Raw genomic sequence first — 23,903 nt, 5'->3', positions numbered from 1 at the left:
AAAAAACAGGACCACAACACAGTGAATCTCCGATTATTACTGATTGTTGCACACATGTTTTTATTGGCATAAAAATGTGATTCCTCTTGGCATTTTTGAATGCCAGCGACCTTTTGCAGCTTGACAAGTTGTTGTTTTAGCGACACAGTGAAGCACTTACAAATTGTTCAGACAAAAGAGATTCAAAAAAACATTTAAAAATGTTTTATAAAAACATGTCGGCCATGAAACCAAGGATTTAATTGTTGGTTTCGTTTGTTTTCTTTATGGTGGATTTTTATGACGACATTACAACAGATACGACAATTTTATAGTAAGGTACTTATAGTACAGTATACTGTATATTTTAATACATTAACATATAATACACATAACTGTTTTTAAAAGTACTGCAGCAATACAAAACAAAGACCAAATGTCGACCGTTTACATAAGGAGAATGTGTTTTTGATGTTTCTTAAGGAAGTTATTTTGAAAAGTCAGACCCATCTAAAAAAACAGCTTTAAGGCCACGGGGTAAACGTGTGGAATTAAAATTACAGAGAAGCTTAAATCCCCTCTTCTTTGACTAAGTACTCTCGAAGAGACTGGAAAGCGGTGACGGGGACAGTCACGGTCGGGACAGTCAGCGACATGGTGCCGGGCTCGACCGACGAGGGAGAAACCTCACTGGGGGTCGGAGGAGAAGGCAGGGGATCTGTGTGAATGATGTTTATGTCGGCGAGCTGCGTGGCAACCGGCGCGGCGTCCGCGTGAGTCCGTAAGTGCTTGCGAAGGTACGCGGCGAACAGGAAGGCTTTGCCGCAGTGGGGACAGCTGTGGGGTTTGCTGTTGGAGTGGATCTTCTGGTGCTTGCGCAGTCCCGATTTGTTGAGGAAACCCTTGCCGCAGCTGTCGCAGACGTGCGGCCTCGGCTTGGGATGCTGCTTTTCATGCTCCTGCAAGTCTGCAAGCTGTGCAAACTCCTCGTGGCAGGTTTTACAGATGTGCAAGCCCAGCGACACGATTTTGCCAACGGACTGGGTAGAGTCAATGGGGTGAAGGTTTTCATGGGTCTGAACTTCTTCCCAGGTACCAAATGTAGCATCACAGTGAGTACAAGAGAACTGAGGGAGAGTTGTGTGGGCAGTGAAGCCTGAGGGTGACCCAGCCTCTGTCTCCTGCTGCTGCTGCTGTTGCTCAGACTGCTCAGCGAGGTGAGTTCTTTCGTGTTTGCGCAGGCTTGAGGACACCACAAACGACTTCAAACACTCCTCGCATTTGAAAGGCCTCTCTCCAGAGTGCACACGCCGGTGCTTGTTGAGGCTGGAGCGCTCAGCAAATGACTTGTCGCACTCTGTGCACATAAATGGCTTCAGACCTGTGTGGACGAGCATGTGGCGCCGCAGATCCCAGGAAGCTACGAAGGCCTTGTCGCAGCTCTGGCATTTGTACGGGCGCTCTCCAGAGTGAACACGCTCGTGTACGGCCAGGTCGGCCGGCTGCCGGAACCTCTTGGAGCATTTATCGCAGGGGTAGGGCTTGAATCCCATGTGGGCTCGCTGGTGCCGACGGAAGCTGGAGGGGTCTGAAAACATCTTGCCGCACTGCGGGCAGAGGAACGGCTTCTCACCAGAGTGAGTGCGGAGATGGGACTGATAGGAAGAAAGCTGGGTGAAGCCTTTAGTGCATTGCTCGCACTTATAGGGTTTATTCTGCGAGTGGATGCGCTGATGGCAGGCCAGGGAAGAGGAGCGGGAGAAGGCCTTGCCACAGTCCGAACACAGGTAGGGTTTTTCCCCAGTGTGGGAACGCTCGTGGTTTTTGAGGTCCTTCAGCTCAGTGTATGTTTTGCCGCATTCGTCACAAGCATACGGTCGATGGCCCTGGTGGTTCCTTCTGTGCTTTCGGAACACTGAGGGGTCAGCAAAGCTCTTCCCACACTCGGCACACAAGTATGGCTTCTCTCCCGTGTGAGAGCGCATGTGCACCTTCAGTTTGGACAGGGTCGGGTAGCTCTTAGAGCACTGACGGCAGGAGTATGGGCGCTCTCCACTGTGCTGTGTCATATGGATCCTGAGGCATATCGCCTGCATGAAGGCCTTGCCACATTCTGTGCATACAAAAGGTTTTTCCCCAGTGTGAGAACGGCTGTGGTTACGCAGCTCTGTGGGCGTCTTGTAAGCTTTGTGACAGCTGGGACACTGGAAGGGGCGCTGGGCTGAGTGAGTGCGCTCGTGCTTTGAGAGCTGAGCCTTGCTCGAGAATGTTTTGGCACACTCGGGACATGGGTGCTGCTGCCGTTCCTTCACATGTGCCGACTGCTTGTGGCTCTGCAGAGCTGACAGACTCTTAAAGGCCTCTGTGCACGCAGTGCATTTGAAAAGGGGTTTGGCTTTCGGAGGCCTGCCTCTGCCACGTTTTTTTGCAGGCTGATCCCTCTCCACCTCTTCCTCTTGGCCCTCTTCATCCTGCACAGGAGGGGTGTGCTCCACAGCAAGAGGTGGACTTGAAGGCTGAGCAGAGGCCATCTTTACATCTACAAAAAAAGATGATGGGGGAAAAAATGTACCGTTTAATAACAATGTAAAAATTAAAGACACACCATTGGCAGCTTGGGATAGAAATTCTTCCACAGACATGAGGTTGTTAAGTCCTATGACTTTTATGGATTTGAAGAGTACAACTTTAATGAAAGTGGGTTTTGAGGGATAAGAAATAATCAGTCAGATAATAAAAGAAATATGTGGGTGTGCAGTTAATAACAAAATGGCTGGCATTAGGACCTCAGGGACAATAAGCTAGCCGCTTTAATGCCAAAGGAAGTTGGCGAGGTAATGTCAGAGATCATAGTGCATGAAGATGAACAAGTGGCATGTGCACGACCAGAGAAAAACACAAGAGATCACAGCTTAGGGTGATGGTACCACGAACAGCCCGGGCGTGTTATGTACGTATACCCCTCCGCTAGCTTTAGCTTGCTAGATATTTTCACCAACTCAAAATGGCTGGCTTTAGGACCGGCTGTACCGATTCACTCCACGGTGCCATCATCATCATCTTTACTGTACATGTACAGCATGTATTTAGCTAAGTTAGTTGCTTGCGTGTATTAGAAAAACAAAAGTCGATCTTACCGGAATCAGGGCATTAATCGCCGTTCGGTAAAGGGCTTCGTTTACTGTGAGACACGGTGGCTGCCGTTGACTGGCTGTGCGAGAGCGGACGGCTCTAGGACCATGATGACGACAGCTCTTGGAAAGCCAAGCGTGTAATGCGTTTAATTATAAAATTTTAATATAACATACATCATAAATGTACTATAAGCCCTCTAGTAAGATACTACAGTCCCAATAAAGTTCGACAATTGTGTGTTAAAATGGAAAGATGCTTGCCCAACTGCTCAACTTAAATGCAAATCTAGCTATTTTAGCTAACCAGTATGTTTTGGGGCGGATTATGTAAGATATTTTTAGAATGAACTAAAAATGAACATTCACCTTCTGCTTTCTATTTGCTTAAAAACAACGTATTATATATATATATATTATTTTTTTATCGGTTTTATCGATTAGCTGCTGCATCTTGAGCTAGTAGAGTTACTTTTGAGAGGGAATTATTTCTCTGTTGCACATTTCCTGTTTCCTAGCAACAAGCGCAATGTGGAAATGGGGATGGAAGAAAAAAGACAATTGGAAAAAGGGGGGCTGCCCTTTACACAAAAGTGAATTTTTTTTTAAAAAAGCGAGTGAATATATGTCTTTGGGGCTCGCTTGGAATAACTACTCCCGCAGGTATTAAACTCCGTGCAGTCGCTGGCCTTTGGAGTTTCGCGTTTAAAAACGCTTTCTGCTGCAGTGGGTGCAATGTTTGTTTAGCTAGCCAAGATGATGCTAGCTCATACTCCGCTAATGTTAGCTCACTGCATTTTTAAACCATTAATATTTAAGTTGCTTCCTCTTCCTAAAAACTCAACGACAGCGTGCATAATCCGCTCCGCTTTTGATCATGATGTGGAGAGTGATGCGGATTTACAGTGTCAGTACATTTGCATTGACAGGCGTTGTTTTCCTGGTGTATTGACATAGCTAGTTCAGTTAGCCTGATGGTGCAGAGGTATAGCAAAACCTGTCAGACTGTTTACACTCCGCTATTACGTCTTCCCTCATGCATGTTGACTACTGGTGGTAACACATTAACTCTGTAATATAGTTATCTAAAAGTTTGTACTTTTCATTTGTATGAGTTTAATCGTAATGAGTTATCTGCGGCGTCCTAAAGTGTCTAGTTTGACGTGCTTTATAAAACTAATACTGTTTCTGTTCTCCACAGCTCTATTTGTCTGGATTCTTCAAATTCAACTCACTCCAGTGATCTGATGGGACCTGTTTTTGACATATTTCTGTGGCTAGAACTGCCTTCTTTTTATATGGATAAGAAAGGCATCTAATGCATTTCCGCCCTATTTTGTGTCTGGCACACTTAATTCAGTCCATATCTTGTGATGGCTTTGCAAGACCATGGCAGGACAACAGGTTTTCCTTGCAAACAGTGTGGTATGGTGTGTCCCAGTATGCCCAGTCTAGTCGAACATATGGAGTGCCATCAGGAGCGAGATGAAAAACGCAAGTTTAAATGTGATGAATGTGGACGTGGTTATAGGCATGCTGGTAGCCTAACTAACCACAAAAAGACTCACGAAGTAGGTTCTTTTCAGTGTAATATATGTGGAAAAGAAAACTCTAATGCCTCGGCCCTGAAGAGTCATCTCCGGAGCCACACTTCCCTTAAAAAGTATTCCTGTGCGGAATGTGGAAAAGCTTTTCGCCTGGCAACGCAGCTGGCTACACATCAGAGGGTTCATTTTGCCAGACAAGCAAAAGAGCAGTCATATCGGAAGGTGGACACGGAATATTCCTCATATAAAAACAGAGATGAACTTGAAAACGATCACCCACATCATCTTAGTGAGCACTTGGCCAGCGTTGGGATTTCCACAGTAAATGGCCCATCTGAGGACAAGGCTGAGATTGTTTATAATGTGCAATCGGAGACCTCAGAGGATGCAGTAAATCGACCATTCAGGTGTGATTTATGTGACAAGTCATACATACACCATCGAAGCCTGACCAACCATAAAAAGACTCACCAAGTGGGAACGTTTGAGTGCACAGTGTGTTTCAAACTGTTCAGTAACATGGCTGCCCTTTACAGCCATCAGCGAACACACAAGGCGAGAAGTGGGACTGACCTCACTTCGACAGGTGGGTCATACGCAGGCACACTTCTTGACCAGTTTTCACCTCAGAGCCAAGATGCTCCAGTAAACTTTTGTCATTTATGTCAGGTACTTTTCCCAAACAATGAGGAGTTCCAGGAACACATCCAAATGCATAACTCTTCATCTCTGTCATTTGGTCTTCAAGATCCATTGTCAGAGAGCCACAGTGTATCATATGAAAACAGTATTGCTTCACCCGAGTCCAACTTTTATGCTTCTCCTATAAACAATATTCCTCCGGTGTCATCAATGGATAGTCATGGAGACTTTGATACACAAGAGAAGATTAGAAGTAACGCTCACATGTACTCTGACTGCTCCAGTAATCAAACCCCATCGTCCAATAGCACTCAGGGAGATCCCCCAATCATGGACACAAACACTCTCAGTCCTACCCTGATGCCCACACAAAATAATTGCAATGCACCTGAAATTGAAGAGACTTCAACTGTAGATTCTGATGAGCGTCCCTTCAAGTGTCAGATCTGCGGTAAAAGCTACCGGCACTCTGGGAGCCTCATCAACCACAAAAGGTCACATCAGGTTGGGATTTACCAGTGTTCCATCTGCAGGAAGAATTACCCTCACCTGGCAGCCCTCAAAAGTCATCTTCGCCTCCACAAAGCTCAGCCGTCTTCTCTTAACCTCAGTGCTGAGGGAGACTGGCTCTCCTCAGAGCCTCTGACTTTGGATAACCAGCAGGGCTGCTTCTCCTCCCAGGATGAAGAAGAGAACAGTGCTCATCCTGTGCTTTGTGTGGATCAGGAGAATGGAATTGATGGCAGGAATGGAGCACTGTACCACGAGCAGTTTAATCAGGACTTCTCCCAGGATATGACTGTGCATCTACCTCACAATGAACACCTGATGCAGAGGCACATGTGTGCAGACTGTGGTGAGACATTTGCAGATATTGCAGGGATTAAGTCTCACAGCTGCCCATTGCTGCATCAGCAACATAACACTACTAATGGTGACTATCACAACAGTTTAAACTTCCAGGTCAGTAATGGCCATTGTGAAGTTGGAAATCCAGGAATTAATGTTGAGTTCCAGGGTCTGAATGCTAGCCACAACCAAAGTCACTTTGAACAAACTTTCCAAGAAAATGTTGGAAGTGAACGGCTGAACAGTGGCCAAGAAGATGTTAACACAGATGAGGAAGATGATGGTGACCTTTATCAGTGCTCCATATGTGGCAACAGCTACACAACCATGAGGGCTCTCAGGAGCCATCTCCGAGGGCACACACAATCCCACGGCACTCCTACAAGCTCAGGTCCTTCTTCCACATCCTCTCATGAAGATTTGAAAGATGAGGAGTCAGGAGAAATGATGATCTGTAGTACATGTGGGGAAAGTTTTGCCAATCAGCAAGACTTGATTGCTCATCAGCTTGTGCACAATCAGGACCAGGTAGATAATGTTAAACCTTTCCACATTAATAATGATGTTTCTGAAAGCAAGGAGGAAGCGCAAAACATCATCTGTGGAAGCTGTGGCATCTTTTCCACCAGCTACCATCATCTTGAGAACCACAACTGCACAGCTGAGAGGAAACAGGAGTTAGTGGACAGCAAGGAGGAAGTGAAAGTAAACAAGGTTGCCCAGCACCAAGACACGGGTGCTGACAAAGACATGGTCAATACTGAGAAACGTCAATACAAGTGTGATCAGTGTGGCCGGTCATACAGGCACGCTGGCTCCCTCCTCAACCACAAAAAGTCACACAAAACGGGTGTCTTCAGATGTCTCGTCTGCCAGAAACGCTTCTACAACCTGCTGGCCCTTAAAAATCATCAGAGATCCCATTTTGATATTAAGAGGTTAGTTTGGCATGAATGCACACTATTAATACTATTAATTAATATTATAGATGATCTGTGCTTGTTGGAAAGAAGTGATTAAAAACAAAGCTTTGCTTGTAGGGTCTGATTTGTGTTTTTGTCTGTCACGGTGTCAAAGTGTTCTGTCATTGTGGCTTTACTTGTTGTGGAGATTGTGCCCAGTTTTTCAAACATAGAATTAACTATAACCCTTGTCTCCTCCCTTAGGCATACTTGTCATGAGTGTGGGAAAGCTTTCAAAATTCAGAAACAGCTACTGAATCACCTGAGAAGGCACAAAGAGAACCAAGCCAAAATCCAGGAACTCAATAGCCAGATCCAGGCCCTTATGCAGATGAATGGGACCAGGTCAGATGGAGGAATGCAGCCCTTAGCTTCAGATGCCAATCAGGATTGTAATTCTGCTCTGCGCTGCAAGGAGCCAACTGAAGAAAGAGAAACGCAGACAAAGTCAGAGATGTCAGTGAAATCGGAGGATGCAGGTGACAGACGACCTTTTGCCTGTGACCAGTGTGGTCGCACGTATCGCCATGCAGGAAGTTTGGTTAACCATAGAAACTCTCATAAAACGGGTCAATATTGCTGCTCAGTTTGCAACAACACTTACACCAACCAGCTAGCAATGAAGAACCACTTACGCACCCACTTTGCATATAAAAGGCACTCTTGCCAAAACTGTGGAAAGGGCTTTAGAGGAAGGAAGCAACTTTTAGCTCATGTCTGTGGAGACCTCAGAAAAGATAGGTCTGGAGTCAGAAGGGGCCTAAAATCTAAAGCCTTTAAGTGTAAGGAATGTAAGCTGGCCTTTTTCTCTGCAGACCAGCTGGCAGCCCACACCTGTGATCAACCTTCGGGTAGCAGGGAAGCAGATTTAAATACATTTCCAAATAAAGAGGAGCGACCTTTCAGGTGCAACATATGTAATCGCAGCTATCGCCATGCAGGCTCACTGTTGAATCACAAAAATACCCATAAGACGGGGCACTACTGTTGCAACTTCTGTTCTAAGCCCTTCACTAACCCCATGGCTTTGCGCAATCACACACGCATCCACACGCAAAAGAAGAAATACGTGTGTCTGACATGTGGAAAGGCCTTCCGTCTCGCCAGCATTCTGCACAATCACCAGAGGGTCCACAATCGGGCGGTGAATCACTTTAGCTGCTCTTCATGTGGGAAAAGCTTCCAGGGCAGGTCTGGCTTGAAGAGGCATCGCTGCCGCAGAGGTCAGGAGAACGCAGGATCTGGAGTCCAGCAGTCAGAGAGAGGAGACAAGTGTTTCATGTAAGTCTTTTCTATTAATTATTATTGGAGTGGTTTTCTAATTCTTTCACTTGTTGATTTTTTTTTTTTGTGTGTGTGTGTGTGTGTGTCATTTTGATAAAGCCTGACTTTGGCCAGACTAATACGTTATCCCCTGCTAAACTAATGCAGACATAGCTGGGATTTTTTTCATGCATATGGATTAAGCAACTTGTGTTTGCATAAGAAACAACATCACTGCAACAAATTTTGCTAGAGAGTACTGACAGCTTCATTTTTAAGTATGAGTGCTAACAGCAGCCATGGTTTAAAGCATTTTGTTTTAAAGTTGTGCATACATTTAATTGTAAAACCTTCTATCCCATTCTTGTTAACCTGATATCATTTGAGTTTGAATGTGAGGATGAAGTGGTAATAATTTGGAGGTCAGATGTCATTGTGACCTTGTTTAGCTACAACTAGAGAATTCTTTCAATAATTGTGATCAGAAATATACAAAAATGTTTAAAATGATAAATGTTCATATCCAAAAGGTCAATGGACAATCTCTTTTTTGGTTTGTTTGTTTGTTTTTTGAAAGCATCAGTGACCTTATTGTCACAACACTCCTCTCAAACACTCTTTGACCTATGGCTGTGAGTACTGTTCACAGAGTTGGGGAATGGCTGCAATCAAAGCATTGCAAAATGGTGAAAGATGTACCCTTATGCCTCCTCCTCGATTTAGAGATGGTCTTTCCTTTTTCACATAAATGGCCTCCTTGACTCTTCGCTTAAACCAGAGTTCCTCCCTGTCCAGGATGTGTACATCCCCATCATTGAAAGAGTGGCTACTGGCCTATAGGTGTTAATAGATGGCAGAGTGCTTGCCTGATGAGTTAGCTCTTCTGTGATGTGCCGTCAGAGGTTGTTTGGTTTCCCTGATGAGGAATGGATCACAGCAACCCTCCTGACACTTAACAGCACGCACTACATTATTCTGTTTGTATCAGGGGACCCGATCCTTGAGATGGACCAGTTTTTGGCGCAGCGTGTTTTGGGGTTTAAAAGCCACAGAGACGCGATGTTTAGAGAAAATGCATCTAAGCCGTTCAGATACTCCTGACACATAAGGGATCACTAAGGGTGTTTGTTTAGGCAGCAGCTGATCTCTCCTGGATCGCCTGGAGAATACTTTAGGTGGCTATATTTACTCAGGGCCTTCTTGATATGATGTTCTTCTGCTTCCCTGGCCACTGTATCTGTGGGGGTGATTTGAGTCATTATGCAAATTCAATTCAATTCAATTCAATTTTATTTATATAGCGCCAAATCACAACACAACAAAAGTCGCCTCAAGGCGCTTCATAGATACGGAGAAAAACCCAACAATCATATGACCCCCTATGAGCAAGCACTTTAGCGACAGTGGGAAGGAAAAACTCCCTTTTAACAGGAAGAAACCTCCGGCAGAACCAGGCTCAGGGAGGGGCGGCCATCTGCTGCGACCGGTTGGGGTGAGAGAAGGAAGACAGGATAAAAGACATGCTGTGGAAGAGAGACAGAGGTTAATAACAGATATGATTCAATGCAGAGAGGTCTGTTAATACATAGTGAGCGAGAAAGGTGACTGGAAAGGAAAAACTCAATGCATCATGGGAATCCCCCGGCAGCCTACATCTATTGCAGCATAACTAAGGGAGGATTCAGGGTCACCTGGTCCAGCCCTAACTATATGCTTTAGCAAAAAGGAAAGTTTTAAGCCTAATCTTAAAAGTAGAGATAGTGTCTGTCTCCCGAATCCAAACTGGAAGCTGGTTCCACAGAAGAGGGGCCTGAAAATGTCCTGTTTAAAAAGGTTGGGGAAACCTGCAGTCAGCTGAGACTGAAGAAGCCACTTTGATGACTGACAAAACATTTCTCACACTGAAAATGCTACGTCCAAATGAACAGAATCAACTTTTGGGGATTTTCTTACCTGGATGATTGAGTGTGCATCAAGGTTAAAGTTGATTTATGTGATGTTCGACAAGTTTTGGACTGAAAGTACTGTGAGACCAGTGGGAGAGGGGGGAAAAAGCTGAGCACTGAGAGCTTTTTTGCAACACTTTGCTTCATAGGATTTGTGTGAAAAATACAAAAACTGCTGCCTGTGGGCTTCGGCTATAACTTGTCTGGTTAATAAGGGTATGCAGTTATGAGACAGTAATTCTAGTTTGATTCTGCAACGTACCGAACATTAACTATAATGTCACAAATAGTTTTATAAATCATTCACTGTTGGTTAACGTATTTTGAGTTGCAGTGTCCTGTTGTTGTTTTTTAATTTTAATTATTTCTTGCCGCAGGTGTGACTTGTGTGGGCGCTCCTATCGCCATGCGGGCTCCCTTCTCAATCATAAAAAGACACACTCCGAAAGCCTCCACCACTGCACCTTGTGTCTCCAAACATTTCCCGATCCCGTCACTCTGCAGATACACTCCCAGATGAGGCGTCACTGCTGCCCCGAGTGTGGCAAGACCTTCTGTCTGGTCACCCACCTACAGAGCCACATGGAGGTGCACTCAAAGGACCAGGTTGTGGTCTGCAGCTTGTGCCAGCAGAGCTTTCCCGACGCAGCCAGCTATCAGGAGCACCATAACATGCACCACGTGGCTCAGGACCACTACCAACAAGACCAGGATGACGCTATAGATAACAGCCTCTGCTGGGACTCAGGAGTCAGTCAGTCCATGGGAATGGGAGGGATGCACAGTGAAGTTCCACCACCTTTGTCCCATATTCCAGGAAGCATTCCTAATTCAGAGAAGAACAACAACACTTCTGTGACAGAGGAGAAGAGCCACGTCTGCGAGCACTGCGGGCGGACTTACCGTCACGCCGGGTCCCTCCTCAACCACAAGAACAGCCACAAGACGGGCTCCTTCTTCTGCTCAGTGTGCCAGAAGGAGTTCACCAACCTGATGGCCCTGAAGAACCACCGACGGATTCACACAGAGCCCAAGCGCTACCAGTGCCTGGAGTGTGGGAAGGCGTTCCGGGTGTCCACTCAGCTCATATGTCACCGAAGGATACACACCAAAGAGAAGCCTTTTGCCTGCCTGCTGTGCGACAAGAGCTTTTCCAGCAAGTCCAACCTGCGACACCATCAGAAGATGCACCAGAACACCCAGACCTTCGACTCCTCATTTAACATGGATGCTAATGCATTTATGGACCTAGACATGGGGTCTTTTCTTTAAAGAAGTACTAAATAGCATATAAAAGAAGAGGACATATGGTCCTCATATGCTTGTGTTATTTATCCCTCGATCAGTAATTGTAAAACAGTATTTATTTTTTTTTCAGAAAGTGCTCCTTGGTTCTAACAGATGCTCCTTTGAAGATACGCACTTTTCATCACTGACTTCCAGTCTTACCTCCAAAAAAAAGAAAACAAAAAACAGATGGTTACATCAATGGGACATCTCCAGAGGGATTGTTAGTCAGCTTTTAATAAGGCCTGAATGTTTCCCATGGATACACGGGATCCCTTAAAACCGGGCAGGTGATGAAAACATTAGTATTCGCTCATTCCTCAATGATGAACCAGCCAACCAAAGTGAACAGAGAAGGTTCATGTAAGAACATAAAGCTGATGACACATTTTTGTACAACAGTACTGTTATAACTCTCGCTATGTATAATTGTGTTCAGTGCCTCTGTGAGTTCCATAGGAAACTAAATATACAAACTGTATATAACTCTGAATCTTTTTGTTAGCTCTGCCATCAGTGTTGAGAGACTGCTCGCCTTCCTCATATCAGGCAGGCCGGTTAATTTTAAGTCAAATACCTCTGGGTGTGTTGAAAGGTCAAAGTGATTAACTGAAACCATATTACGAAATAAATAGTCGTACTGCTAATAATATTCAATATTCACATTCACGTCGAGTGACATCGTATGCTAAAATGGATGTATTTATTAATTTATTCTTATTTTTATTCGCATATTTTATTAGGGAAAACTTTCTGAATGTTGTAAAAGCTGTCTTCTAAAACTCATGTAGCCTTTGAGGGATTTCTCATCAGTCGATTGGTTACTCATTAATTTTCAGAATAGGAAGGACCGAGCGAGCCAAGGATGGTGTGTTATTGTTAGCACTCAGGGTTAACCTTTAAAAGGAACGTACCTGATGTGTAATACATTCTAGAAAATCTGTTCTCAAACTGAGCATAGTTGTTTTTGGGTTGTGTTTTTTTTTTTTTGTTTCATCTTTGAAAAGCATCAGTCACATTTCAGTGCCAGTGCCTAAAACGTACATTGATTGTAGCAGTTTGATGTTAACAAACCTCCTCTCACTGAGCGTTTTACTGTAAATGTTTTTTTTCTTTTTCTAATGGTAAATTTAATTTAATTGTAAATTTGTTTAATGTATCTTTGGACCTGGATCTCCTCAGTTCTAGTTAAACTTTCATTAAAACAGTCGACACTAGCATTGCATCCATGCTTATGGAAACAGGCAACACATTAAAGGAGAAACCAACATGATTGCTCAAGGCCCTAAAGTGAGAGCCCTGACACCATCATTTTTATCCTCATCAAACCAGTCAGTGACCCCCCCACCCACACCCACCCACCCCTCTTGGGGCAGTATAACGCGTCACCTCTAAAGGAACAAGAAGACCTAAACATACCAGAAACATTGCCCACCACTTTATATGAATGAGACTGGATCCCTCTGCTGCAGGGATATTTTATTTTTCCTTTTTTTCACCTGTCTGTCCGCGGCCATAATGCCTCATTTCTACTAAGCACAATTATTAAAATACAAACTTACCAGAACTTTATTTATAGTGAAAAACCGGTTTCATATTTACTGTTCATAAACCTGTTATTGTTGCAAGATGTGCAATTATTTTATTTTTTTTATTAATCTTGGTCAAGTTGTGTAATGTGCCTGTTTTGGTTTTTTTCTTACAATTTAGACGTCTATCAAAAGTAGACACGCAGGATTTGTTTTTCTAACGTTTTTTTTTTTTCTTTTTGTTTGGCACTGGTCATAAAAGCATGAAATACCTCGAATGCCCTGCCTTCCTGACAGACTGCTACTTAAATGCCTCATACAGCTTATCAGTAGAGAATACACTGTAATCGCACGGATGAAGCATCAGACTTAGGGCTTTTAGTTTGTGCAGTTTCCTCCTCACCACGGTCGTCTGTTTGCAGTTTGTGGTTTTCAGATTTCTATTTGCACATGTGTAGACGACACTTGTAGCCTAAGGAGGGCCGTGTTGACAAGCGACAAGTCGGCTGCTTGATGAATCACCTCAGCTAGTGTGCGGGTCGTAACGTTTTAAGCAATATGCTGAAAGTATTGTTTCAGTGCACAAGTCGAGTGCGTCTCATTTGTCTTAACCATTGTATGGAGTCAAGCGGGATCGGATTCAGTATACTGATTCTAATATCACAGCTTGCCTTGTGCCATGTTGTTACATTTTTTAAAGTCATTGTGTAACAATCGTAATGATTTAACTGACCTCACTGTCAGATTTTATTTTTTATTTTTTATTTTTTTGTATGCCACAGTAGCCTGTAAGATGTCAAATGATACATGCACACTTGAGTTAAACTGACTTGTTTTTGCACCGCATTCTCGGTCTCACCTCATTTGGCACTTAACCTTTCGCACTGATCTGTCATTGATCACTATCACAGTCTGCTGTTGTGGTTCGTGTTTAATTTCAGTGCGCTGTATATATTAGAACAAAGATGATGATTGGATCTCTGTAAATTTATTTAATGGTTTTTTGTTTTTTTGCATTTTCTTCAACAGAAGAAAACTGCTAGATTAGCTATTGTGTAATAAAAATACATATACCACATGTTCTCATCTATTGGATTTCTGTGTTAAAATATATATCTGCTTAGTATTTAATTAATATTTATATAACTATTTTGTCACTCTAAAGCGTAGATTTTTACTTCTTTGTTAGAACTTAGTTTAGAAAAAAATGAGAAAATTATTTCAATTTAGGTGAAATAAATTAAAAGACTTGGGGAAAAAATGTGTTTGTTGTCCAAGTTTTTACACTGCTGAAGGTTTAAGTATTTTTCCTGGTTTCCTGGTTCTGCCAGGTTTCTTCCTGTTAAAAGGGAGTTTTTCCTCCCCACTGTTGCCAAAGTGCTTGCTCACAGGAGGTCATGAGATTGTTGGGGTTTTCTCTTTACCTAACAATATGAAGCTCCTAGAGGCTGCCATTGTTGTGATTTAGCGCTATATAAATAAAGTTGAATTGAATTCAAAGAAAAACAATTGCAGCAGTGATGGAAATTGTCAGTTTTATTGTGAAAATACATTTGCTACACAAAAAGCAGTTTATAAAGATTGCATTAAGTAAAAGCCAGTGCATTTACATTATATACAAGAAGAACTAGAAGGCAAGAGAAACAAGTAGAAAATGTTAAGATATTGTTCAGTAATAGCTGGCCTGGTGGACGTTTTGAAAAGATCTTCACTGGTGTCCCTTTAAAACTGTGCTTGTCTGTCACATTTGTTGCATTACAACAGCTCAACATACTAAAATAAATAATATAGACCTCTTTTAAAAAATAAAAAAAGAAATAAACAATAAAACAGACAATATAAATGGTTCCCCAATTTTGTTGCCAGAGGGTTCACCCACAAGCAGACAGATCCGTGACCTGAAACATTGTCGGTGTCAAATTATCGCAAGGAAAAAAAAAACATTTAAAAAAAAAGGCTGAAGACAACAACCCTGTCCGCTGTGGTTCGTGTTGGCTTCAGCGGCAACAAAATTACAGACCACTGCAGTTGCAACCATCCTTTCTTTTTTCTTTTTTGCCTTGCTGCAGATCTGAAAAGCGCTGTGATTGCTGAAGCTCTGTTTAAAACACTGTAGGTGTAGTTAGTTTTCCTCTCTGCAGTACATTCCTCACAACATTCTCACATGTTAGCAGTTTGGGGCTGTACGTCTAGTGTTTCAAGCATCCTGGGTTACAAAGCGCTGCTGCAACAGTCATGTGAATTCAGGGTTTGTCTTAGGCAAAAATGACATCAAAAACTCTAAATGAAATAAAAGGGGAAAAAAACAGACAAGACAATATTTTAGAGACCTGCAATAAATGGTCTGTGTTGGTCTCAGGAGACCCAGTAACAGTGCATGAGTACAGTTTGCTCCTTTACTCAACAGCGTTCTCACTGCGTCAGGCAACTACAAGAACAGGTACTGGCAGGAACAAAGGTTGGAGTACAATTCACCTAAAAAGATTTTTAAAAAGGTAGCTACATTCATATGGCCTTAATGTGCCAAACAGTATGTGTTACTCACATGTGATCTATCTTTCAGAGGCTGTTGTGGTAAATGACCAGCAGAGAGGCCCTGTGTTACCCCGCTGAACAGCGGGGGGGATCAAACTGTGGCCCAGCTGGCGGATGTAGCTGTGTTACATTCACTGGAGTCCTACTGAAAACAGCACAACGCAATGCAGGCGTACAGACTCTAGTTTTGCGGTTAATTCTCAGTCAAACCTGCCTAACCCCCCCAATGATCCAGATCAAAATCTCAACGGAGTGGAATATGAAGGCACACAAGTTCTAAAAGATGATACCACTAGTATAATGCTGTTAATATACCTACAGAGGTGTGAGATTTGCTCATTGCAAGTCCTGTCTTAACCACTGGACCTACACCAAGCATGAGAACTGAGCTTATCTCTTCACCAACCAGTCTAATAAATTAAAAAAAAAAAGAAAAAAAAAAGGTCCATTTCTGGTCGAGGTATACCCTGCGGTCAGAGTACACGGTTCGTCGTTCAGAGGTTTCCTCCTCCCGGCTTGTAACCAGTGGCTCCTTGGTTCTGTTACATCAGTTTTCAGAGGAAGATGAGGCTGTGGAGGCAGTGACAGCAGTTTAGTCCACCTCGCTTTACAGTCACATTTGAAAAAGTGGACCCATTATTATGGTTTCCCACTCTGTGATTTTTATTTTTTACATTAGCATTGAAGGAGTCGCAGTTCTTCGTGTACGCCGTCTGAAATAACACTTGTGGCTCTTTCTACCTTCAAGCCAACTTTCTTATGATTGGCTGCACCACACAGCGAGAGAGTCATGTGATACTTACTGAGTGGTTTAAGCTTGATAAAGTGGCCCCGCAGTTTCTTCGATGGGTTCTGTAATAAATGAAGATTAAAAAAAACGAATGAGCATTTTAAAACAATGTTTTTGACGCTCCTCCAAAACAGCTGTGACAACAGAAAGGGCATCAAGAATTTAGTTATCCTTTTCCCGCTGTTAGAAAGGCCCCGGTGAATCTGAATACAATACATCCTGAGCCTTTTGTGACTCAGCTGCAGGGTCTTCACTCCAAAAAACAAAAAAACAAAACAGGAGCAGCACAGACTGTTCTCGCGTCAAGAACTACTTTACACCAGAGACGCCAAACAATTTGTAAGAGGATTACCTAACCCCGTCCCAGAAATCGTAATTGCATGCGCAAATGCTGCTCTTACCACTGATACTCAGTAGCTGATGGAAACTACGGAAACTACGGAAACTACGGAAACTACGGCGCCATGTTTAATTCATAATTACAAGATAATGCACAGCAGCCTATTGGCCTTCCCTAAGCATCCTCCAGTTTTTCAGATTTCTCCAGGATCAAAATAATCTAGAGATCGTTCCCAGCACACAGTGGGAAAACAACTGTAAGCAGTGAACTTCATTTCCCTTCATTTTACACTAAAATAATGCATCAAAGGAAACACCTTTCTCCTGCGTCTTACCACGTAAAGGCCGTTTGTGCGACTTGCGTCGATGCACCATGACCCCAATGATCAGTGCAGCGCTGACCAGCACCACAGCCAGTACTGAGAAGCTGGTGATTGCTGCCAGTTTCCACACGTCAGGCGTCTCATCCACTGATTTGCCTATTTTAAAAAAAAACACCATTAGAATTCCACTTTAACACCAACACTTTTGTGTTAAACACAGCTAAAAGAAGCCATTTGGGTTTTTTTTTATTACTGGCAATTATAGTCAAAACTCACCAATATAAATGACAAGAAACTGAAAATTTAGTTCACATCTTTTCTACGACAGATTGCTTTACTAACAGGCTGAAAAAGAGGGCATTCTTTGGGTAAGTGCAAACTAGTTTTTAATAATAATTTCACTTATTAAGGGAAAACCTATCCAAACCTACATGGCTCCGTGTGAAAAGGTATTTACCTCCTAAACCTAATAACTGGTCCTGCCACCTTATCTGGCGATGAGTCTTCTCATCGCTGTGGAGGAATTTTGTCCCACTTTGTGGAATCATTTTAATTCATACTGGAGAGTTGTCCATTACCAACAGCCTGATTAAGGTCATGCCAAAGCATGTCGATCTAATTTAAGTCCTGACTTTGATGAGGCCACTCCAAAATGTTGCTGTCTCCGGGTCATTTGGAGGTGGACTTGAGCTTGAGTGTGCTTGAGCTTCAGGGTACAAGCTGATGGCTGGACGTCCTGCTTCTGGATTTTCTGGTACAGAGCAGAATTCATGGTTCCATCAATTACAGCAGGTTGTCCTAAAGCAGCAAAGCAGCCCCAGACCATCATACAACCATGGCCACGTTTGACTGTTGGTATGATGTTTTACACAAGCTGTAACGGGACTCAAACCTTCAGCTTTTGTGTCGTCAGTTCCACAGATTATTTTTCAAAAGTCTTGAGGATCATCAAGATGTGCAGTCTCTTTCTTATTGTTGAATCGTGAACTCTGACCTTAACTGAGGCAAGTGAGCCCTGCAGTTCTTCAGATGTTGTTCTGGGGTCTCCTGGGTGAGTCATTGATGTGCTCTTGGGGTAATTTTGGTAGGTTAGCCGCTGTTCCATGTTTTCTCCATTTGTAGATAATAATGGTTCTCACTGTGGTGCACTGGAGTCCCAAAGCCTTAGAAAAGTCTTTGTAACTCTTTCAGTCTGATAGATGTCAGAGACTTTGTTTCTGAGCTGTTTCTTCAGATCCTGCAGGATGTGTTACTTTTTGAGATCTTTTAGCCTGCTTCACTTTGTCAGAAAGGTTCTGTTTAAGTAACTTCTTGATTCAGCAGGTCTGGCAGTAATCAGGTCTGTGTCTGGCTCATGAAATGGAGCAGAACCTTCCAAAAAATTGTTTAATCACAGTTAATTATTGATTTAACAAGACAGGGCAATTCGTTTTTCACACAGGGGCAGGTTGGTTGCGATAGCTTTTTCCCCTTTAATAAATGAAACCTTCACCAAAATACTTCATTTTGTATTTTCTCAGCTCATCTTTGTCCAATATTAGAATGTGTTTGATGATCTGAAACATGTAAGTGTGACCAGAAATCAGGAAGGGGGCAAATAATTTTTCACGGTAGCGCTGACACTCGACAAGCAAGTTTTAACAGATGTTTTAACAGATGTGACTCAGTGGCTCACATGTGTTGCAGGACGGGGTTTTCGGGTACTGCTTGCATGATTCACAGGGCAAGCAACCATCATAGTCTGAGCTCCAAAACTCCGAGCTCCGACACGGACCTGCACACACAGAGAAGCAGGTTAGTCGTGACATTTCATTTCCGGTCATTATCTCAAACCTTACACTGTAATCCTAGAAGGTAACCAAATAAACCATAATCAGGTGGTTTGAAGGAGAAATGAGGTTTCCATCCACCTATTACAGTAAAAACATGTGACCTGAACAGGACATCAAATGATTTCTCTTCTCATAAAGTGAAACAGGGAAATTCTTTTGTGGAGAATCTGTCGGTGCATCTCATCTGCACGACAGACAAGTAGTCGGTTTGGCATGCGTGAACATTCGGGCCGTGTGTGTGAAGAGCAGGATGTGCTTTCACAGAGTGCTTCCATCGAATTGTCTTATGCGCGTTTATGTGTGACTTCCAGAGAATAAATTTGCATCTGTGAGAAAAAGAAGTGGCAGTTTGGTTTAGCCCAGACAGAAAACGTCTACCTCTGCAGCCACGATGGACAGCTTCGTTTCTTTTTTCTGGCAGCCAGCCAGGCGGACAATTAAAGCCGTGCACTTCCTAGATGATAAGGAAAGGACAAGGCTAAAGATGTGAGACAGGCTGAGAGCAGAGGCCGTTTTATTGTTTTAATAGTGTGCGTTTTTCTCTCCAGCTTTAACATCCTGCATTTGGTTAAGAAACACATATGCACTAATGCCCTGAAGACATGCATGAAGTACGATCTCTGCAAAAACAATATTACAACACAAAGTCAACCTAATGAGGTCAAACAATACCAGACATGACAGCATCACAGATAACAACAAGGAAACCGCCCAGAGACATTTGATAAATGATGATAATCATTCCTCATCAAATGTGTAAGACACGCATTTGCATAGAATTAAAAAAAACAAACAAACATCTTTTATGCTCAACAATTTTAACAAGAAACTACCTGAGTCATGATTTGTGGTAACATTTCATAACTGCTGGCTTTAACCACCGCTGACAGCAATAGCAAAACTCACAGAGGTGAACCTGACACATATCAAAGTAGGGAAATGAAAGCATAGGAAACTGCGGCAGTAACATGTAACAAATATATTGCTACACCGAGCTCAGGAGACGACGCACCGCCTCATCAGTGCTGGAGCAGACAAAGGGGAAAGTAGAAACTACAACAGATCAGGCGGGCTTGGAGAAAAATGAAACGAAAGTGATGAATACCAATATGAAGTAAATCTCTTTAGTACTGTGCTATGGCTGAAGTATTCAAATCCTTTATTCCTGATCGCAAGACCTACTCTGTGGTTCAAAAGCCTGACTTAAATAGTAATATAAAAGTATTATCAGCAAAGTGTGAAACAAAGTTGCAGCAAATGAAGTAAAATAGATCCCACATTTAATAATGTGTCAATTTAACGAGCATCAAACAGTTTACATAATAAAGACTCTTGAAGTGATAATTCACTCTAGTTGAGGAGGAGTAATTAACAGGCTCTGAAACAAAAGCGTAGTATCTGTGGTTCAGCCCTAATAATGTCACGGTGACATTATTAGGCTTATCTCAGCTTTGCCTCAAAGGTGTGTTTTGTTTTTGTTTTTCGTCATAAATATTTTACCAGAAGTCGTCATAGCAAACTGGAAGCGTGACATTAAAATATTCTTAGTATTTAGGATGCACTTCAGGTCAAACCAGAGCTTGCTACCTAAGAACTCGTCACATGACTGATGCTTGGTTTCAACATTTTTTCCAACATTCAGGGGTAGTGCTCCAGAGCAGCACCTTCTTGGCTGAAAAGATATTGAAAACAAAACAAAACAAAAAGTCTGCATGAAGAGGCTGAAGCCGGCTGAAGGACTTCCACCCAGGAGACAGATCTTGCCCTCCATTCTGGGAATGCTATTTTTTGATGGGTGTTGTTTTGTTTTTTACTTTTGTCAGTTGCCGTGTGGTTGGGTTTACGCATCAAACCTACTTTGTTAGGCTTATGAAAAGGTCATGGTTTCAGTTAAAATACATTGTTTCACAATTCTAACCACAGGTTGGAAGACAAACTAGCTATGGTGACGAATCACTCAACAATGACGACACCAGCAGGGAACATTCGGGTTCAGTCTCTGGACATCTGTTTTCAGATGATGAGTTAATTCAGTTCAGTTCAACTTTATTTATATAGCTGCAAATCACAGCAACAGTTGCCTCAAGCTGCTTTATGTCGTAAACTAACAATAAACATTAATACAGAACCCTGTATGAGCAAACACTTAGCAACAGTGGGAAGGAAAAACTCCCTTTTAACAGGAATAAACTTGCAGCAGAACCAGGCTCAGGGAGAGGCAGCCGTCTCCATCATGGAGACAGGACAAAAGACAGAGGGACATCTGTTGAAGGCTATCAGAGCTTGCACATTGAAAATCTATGCTTAAGGGGTAAAATGCAAGGGGCCCTGACCATAGCCTGTAGATAAAAGATGGACACAGCCACTGTGACATCACTGACAGGGATTTATCTCTTGAAGTCTCAAGTTCGAGTCAGACTCAACATCTTAATTTTTTTAAATAAAGATGCCATCATATGCATATTTATACCATAGCAGCTTAAATTCATAAGCGAGCCGCACAGTGATGCATCCACGGCTTTGGTGTCGGTTTTATTTTTAATGGCAACCATAGTTTACAAAATGAACATCAGGTTGTATTACACATAAGTTGAAACTAGCAAATCGGACAATGAACACATCAGAAACATGGTGTTGAGGTATTAAAGAAAGTAAGAGGTATGGTCATTTTTACTGTTTTTCTAACCACACGAGTCGCCCCCTGCTGGCCATTAGAAAGAATGAAGGTTACAGAAAGTATAAGAAGCTACCAAATGAGAATGAAGGAGCTAAAAAGCTGTCACATCTATGCTGCTGATTAATGAAAGCTAAATATTAAAGAAGACAAATGTTTCTGTGTTGCGGGATGTGGAGAGCACTGGGCCAAATCCACCAGTCCAAACTGAACCTTACTTGGGAAACATTTTACATTCACTTCATTTGTCTCATCAGTCACAGCTTGAAGAAATCCAGAGTTAACTCTGAGACCTGCATGAGTATGCCGCTGTATGGTTTTTTGAGTACAGGTCATTGTTAGACTATCTGTAGTCAAAGACCACCTGCTCATACACTCATGTTTGAAACATTTTGACCTCCTTTGACTTTGACTCTCTGGTTATATTACAGCCACATGCTCAGGCCCTCAGAGACTCTCCGTCCTCCACAGCCAGTCTCCCTCCAGGGTTTGACTGACTCATTTTATAGCCCTGGTCACAGTAAAAAAAAAATGTGTCACAGTCCTTGTAAAGCATTTCTCCTCATGATTTCAGCACTACATCATGCAGCTGGACTTCGGCACAAGAGTTCAAAAGGTAACTGGAAGGAACTGAAGCCTGACTGCTGGGTGACCTCTGCAACCCGAAACTTGATGGGACTGATAACATTTCAAGCATTAAGCTAAAAGGTTAAGGAGCTGAATCATTCATCTCTACATCTCTTTATTACCACAGGTGTTTCTTGTGGTTAAGTTTTTCAAATTAGTGTGGAGTGGGAGAGAAAAACCAAAATGTCAGGTTTTTTTGTTTGTTTTGTTTTTTGACTAAGAGACCTTGGCAAGTCTCAACACCTAGTCTGACAAAGGGTGTTTTGGGGTGTGGGGGTGTTGTATTTTGTCATGAACTGGAAGGGGTGGGTGGATCAACAGCTGATGTCCAGATGTAGAGAAGATTTCCCACAGATAGAATCTAGATTAAAGTACGGGGTTTGCTGTTAGTTCTTTGAAAATGCATGTGGCACTTTAATGCCAGAGGAAATGGCCCTAACCCATTTAATTATTCAGAGTTTTATGTTCTTGGTGCACTCTGCGCCTGGTGTTCTCCGGTGGGATTAAGACTTAAAAACTTCAGAGCGCTGTGGAAACAAACTTAAAAAGCTGGGGTTTCTGTTTTTTCGGGTTTTGTTTTTTTCGAGGCCCTATAAACGTGTCTTTGTCCAAAATGGACACAGGCGGTAGAGCATTTCCATGTGGCTTGTCCTTCTCACCGAGAGGCTCGGATGGATGAGGTGAAATAAGGCGATCGGAATGCGGAACCGGTGAGAAATGCAGCTGGTAAAGGAAGCGGCTCTGTAAGCAGACCCCACTATCTGACTCCATTATAAGCAGAGCAAACCACCAGACTCTGACCAGTGTTCACGCAAAACACGCCAGCACTTATGAATCAAAATTTAGGAATAAGAATAAAAAATGGGAAAAATTTAACGCAAACGAGGCATTTCCCTGCTTTTCTTTCTTTTAGTAAAGGTTGTTTTCCCAAAAAAAAGGTGAGGAAGTGAAAAAAATCGTATTTCACTTACTTTTCTGCGCGCTCACACCATGGAAAGTGGTCACCGCCGCAATAATAAGTCCGCAGAGCGCGCAAAGAGCGTTTAAAGCCATGATGTCTGCGGAGGGAAAGCTGCTCGCTGTCGGCCACACAATTCCCGAAAGTTCATCTGATTAACAGTCCGTGCTGGTTTTCAGCATGGAAAAGCGAGCATCAGAGTGAGTCATACGGAGGAGTCTGCGCCTTGTTTTAATAGCGCGCACACACCCACGCTAACAGCTCCACTCCTATGAGTCATTTCCTATGTACTGTACTGCTCGGATTCTCTGTGTGCACTCCCCGACTCACAGGAAACTCCAGTGCCATAAAGTGTGGTTGCATTTGTTTCAGTTCGAGTGAAAGTTTTTACCACCTCAGGTATGAGAGTTTCAATACATATATTTCATATTTTAAGGGCACACCCTACATTTATTTCTCCCCTTCTCTCTCTTTCTCCGAGACCCCGCGTAGTCTGGACTTAATAGTGTTCTCATTGTTATTACCACGCCTGTCGACGTCACCCCGTCCTCCCTGCCAAAAAACACAACTCTCTGGCATGAGTCTGGGTCCCATACACAGAAAAAGGGGGGAAACAGCAACCGAGGCAAAAACAGATGACACTCAGTAAAAGAAAGAAAAAGAAACACATCTATGTTTTTTAAAGACATT

The 23,903-nt window shown here is 42.9% G+C and overlaps 3 protein-coding genes across 5 annotated transcripts; 1 reads left to right on the top strand and 2 right to left on the bottom strand.

Annotated features, from left to right (window-relative positions):
• Nucleotides 1-28: 28 nt before the first annotated feature.
• Nucleotides 29-3,232, bottom strand: znf668 (zinc finger protein 668). Its single transcript, XM_085169562.1, has 2 exons — nucleotides 3,117-3,232; nucleotides 29-2,518 (listed from the first exon to the last, which is right to left on the bottom strand). The coding sequence occupies exon 2, from the start codon at nucleotides 2,508-2,510 to the stop codon at nucleotides 549-551; it is 1,962 nt and encodes a 653-aa protein (XP_085025688.1). The 5' UTR covers nucleotides 2,511-2,518; nucleotides 3,117-3,232; the 3' UTR covers nucleotides 29-548.
• On the top strand, nucleotides 2,691-19,747 carry znf646 (zinc finger protein 646). 3 transcript variants are annotated; one of them, XM_085169558.1, is made up of 4 exons: nucleotides 2,691-2,929; nucleotides 4,312-7,086; nucleotides 7,315-8,391; nucleotides 10,697-19,747. In XM_085169558.1, exons 2-4 carry the CDS (start codon nucleotides 4,484-4,486, stop codon nucleotides 11,589-11,591), a joined length of 4,575 nt encoding a protein of 1,524 aa, XP_085025684.1. In that variant the 5' UTR covers nucleotides 2,691-2,929; nucleotides 4,312-4,483; the 3' UTR covers nucleotides 11,592-19,747. The 3 variants fall into 3 exon arrangements, with proteins under 3 accessions (XP_085025684.1, XP_085025685.1, XP_085025683.1); XM_085169559.1 differs by lacking the exon at nucleotides 2,691-2,929 and adding an exon at nucleotides 3,135-3,250; XM_085169557.1 differs by lacking the exon at nucleotides 2,691-2,929 and adding an exon at nucleotides 3,561-3,773.
• Nucleotides 12,571-23,676, bottom strand: LOC146512919 (uncharacterized). The gene is made up of 5 exons (XM_085169580.1): nucleotides 23,227-23,676; nucleotides 18,798-18,896; nucleotides 17,135-17,278; nucleotides 16,474-16,522; nucleotides 12,571-16,240 (listed from the first exon to the last, which is right to left on the bottom strand). The coding sequence occupies exons 1-4, from the start codon at nucleotides 23,306-23,308 to the stop codon at nucleotides 16,482-16,484; spliced, it is 366 nt and encodes a 121-aa protein (XP_085025706.1). The 5' UTR covers nucleotides 23,309-23,676; the 3' UTR covers nucleotides 12,571-16,240; nucleotides 16,474-16,481.
• Between the last annotated feature and the right edge of the window lie 227 nt (nucleotides 23,677-23,903).

Source organism: Neolamprologus multifasciatus, chromosome 8 (genome assembly GCF_963576455.1).
Source record: "Neolamprologus multifasciatus chromosome 8, fNeoMul1.2, whole genome shotgun sequence".
Classification (NCBI taxonomy): Eukaryota; Metazoa; Chordata; class Actinopteri; order Cichliformes; family Cichlidae; genus Neolamprologus; species Neolamprologus multifasciatus.
This window is presented reverse-complemented; position numbering and strand designations above follow the sequence as displayed.

Excerpts from the sequence above, each read along its gene's own strand:
- LOC146512919 (XM_085169580.1), bottom strand. The coding sequence starts at position 23,308 with ATGGCTTTAAACGCTCTTTGCGCGCTCTGCGGACTTATTATTGCGGCG. Across the intron at positions 17,279-18,797 it reads AACCCCGTCCTGCAACACAT|GCAAATCAGTGGATGAGACG; the intron begins GTGAGCCACTGA and ends TTTTTAAAATAG. Across the intron at positions 16,523-17,134 it reads GCACAAACGGCCTTTACGTG|AACCCATCGAAGAAACTGCG; the intron begins GTAAGACGCAGG and ends CATTTATTACAG.
- znf646 (XM_085169558.1), top strand. The coding sequence starts at position 4,484 with ATGGCTTTGCAAGACCATGGCAGGACAACAGGTTTTCCTTGCAAACAG. Across the intron at positions 7,087-7,314 it reads TCCCATTTTGATATTAAGAG|GCATACTTGTCATGAGTGTG; the intron begins GTTAGTTTGGCA and ends CTCCTCCCTTAG. Across the intron at positions 8,392-10,696 it reads AGAGGAGACAAGTGTTTCAT|GTGTGACTTGTGTGGGCGCT; the intron begins GTAAGTCTTTTC and ends TTCTTGCCGCAG.
- znf668 (XM_085169562.1), bottom strand. The coding sequence starts at position 2,510 with ATGGCCTCTGCTCAGCCTTCAAGTCCACCTCTTGCTGTGGAGCACACC.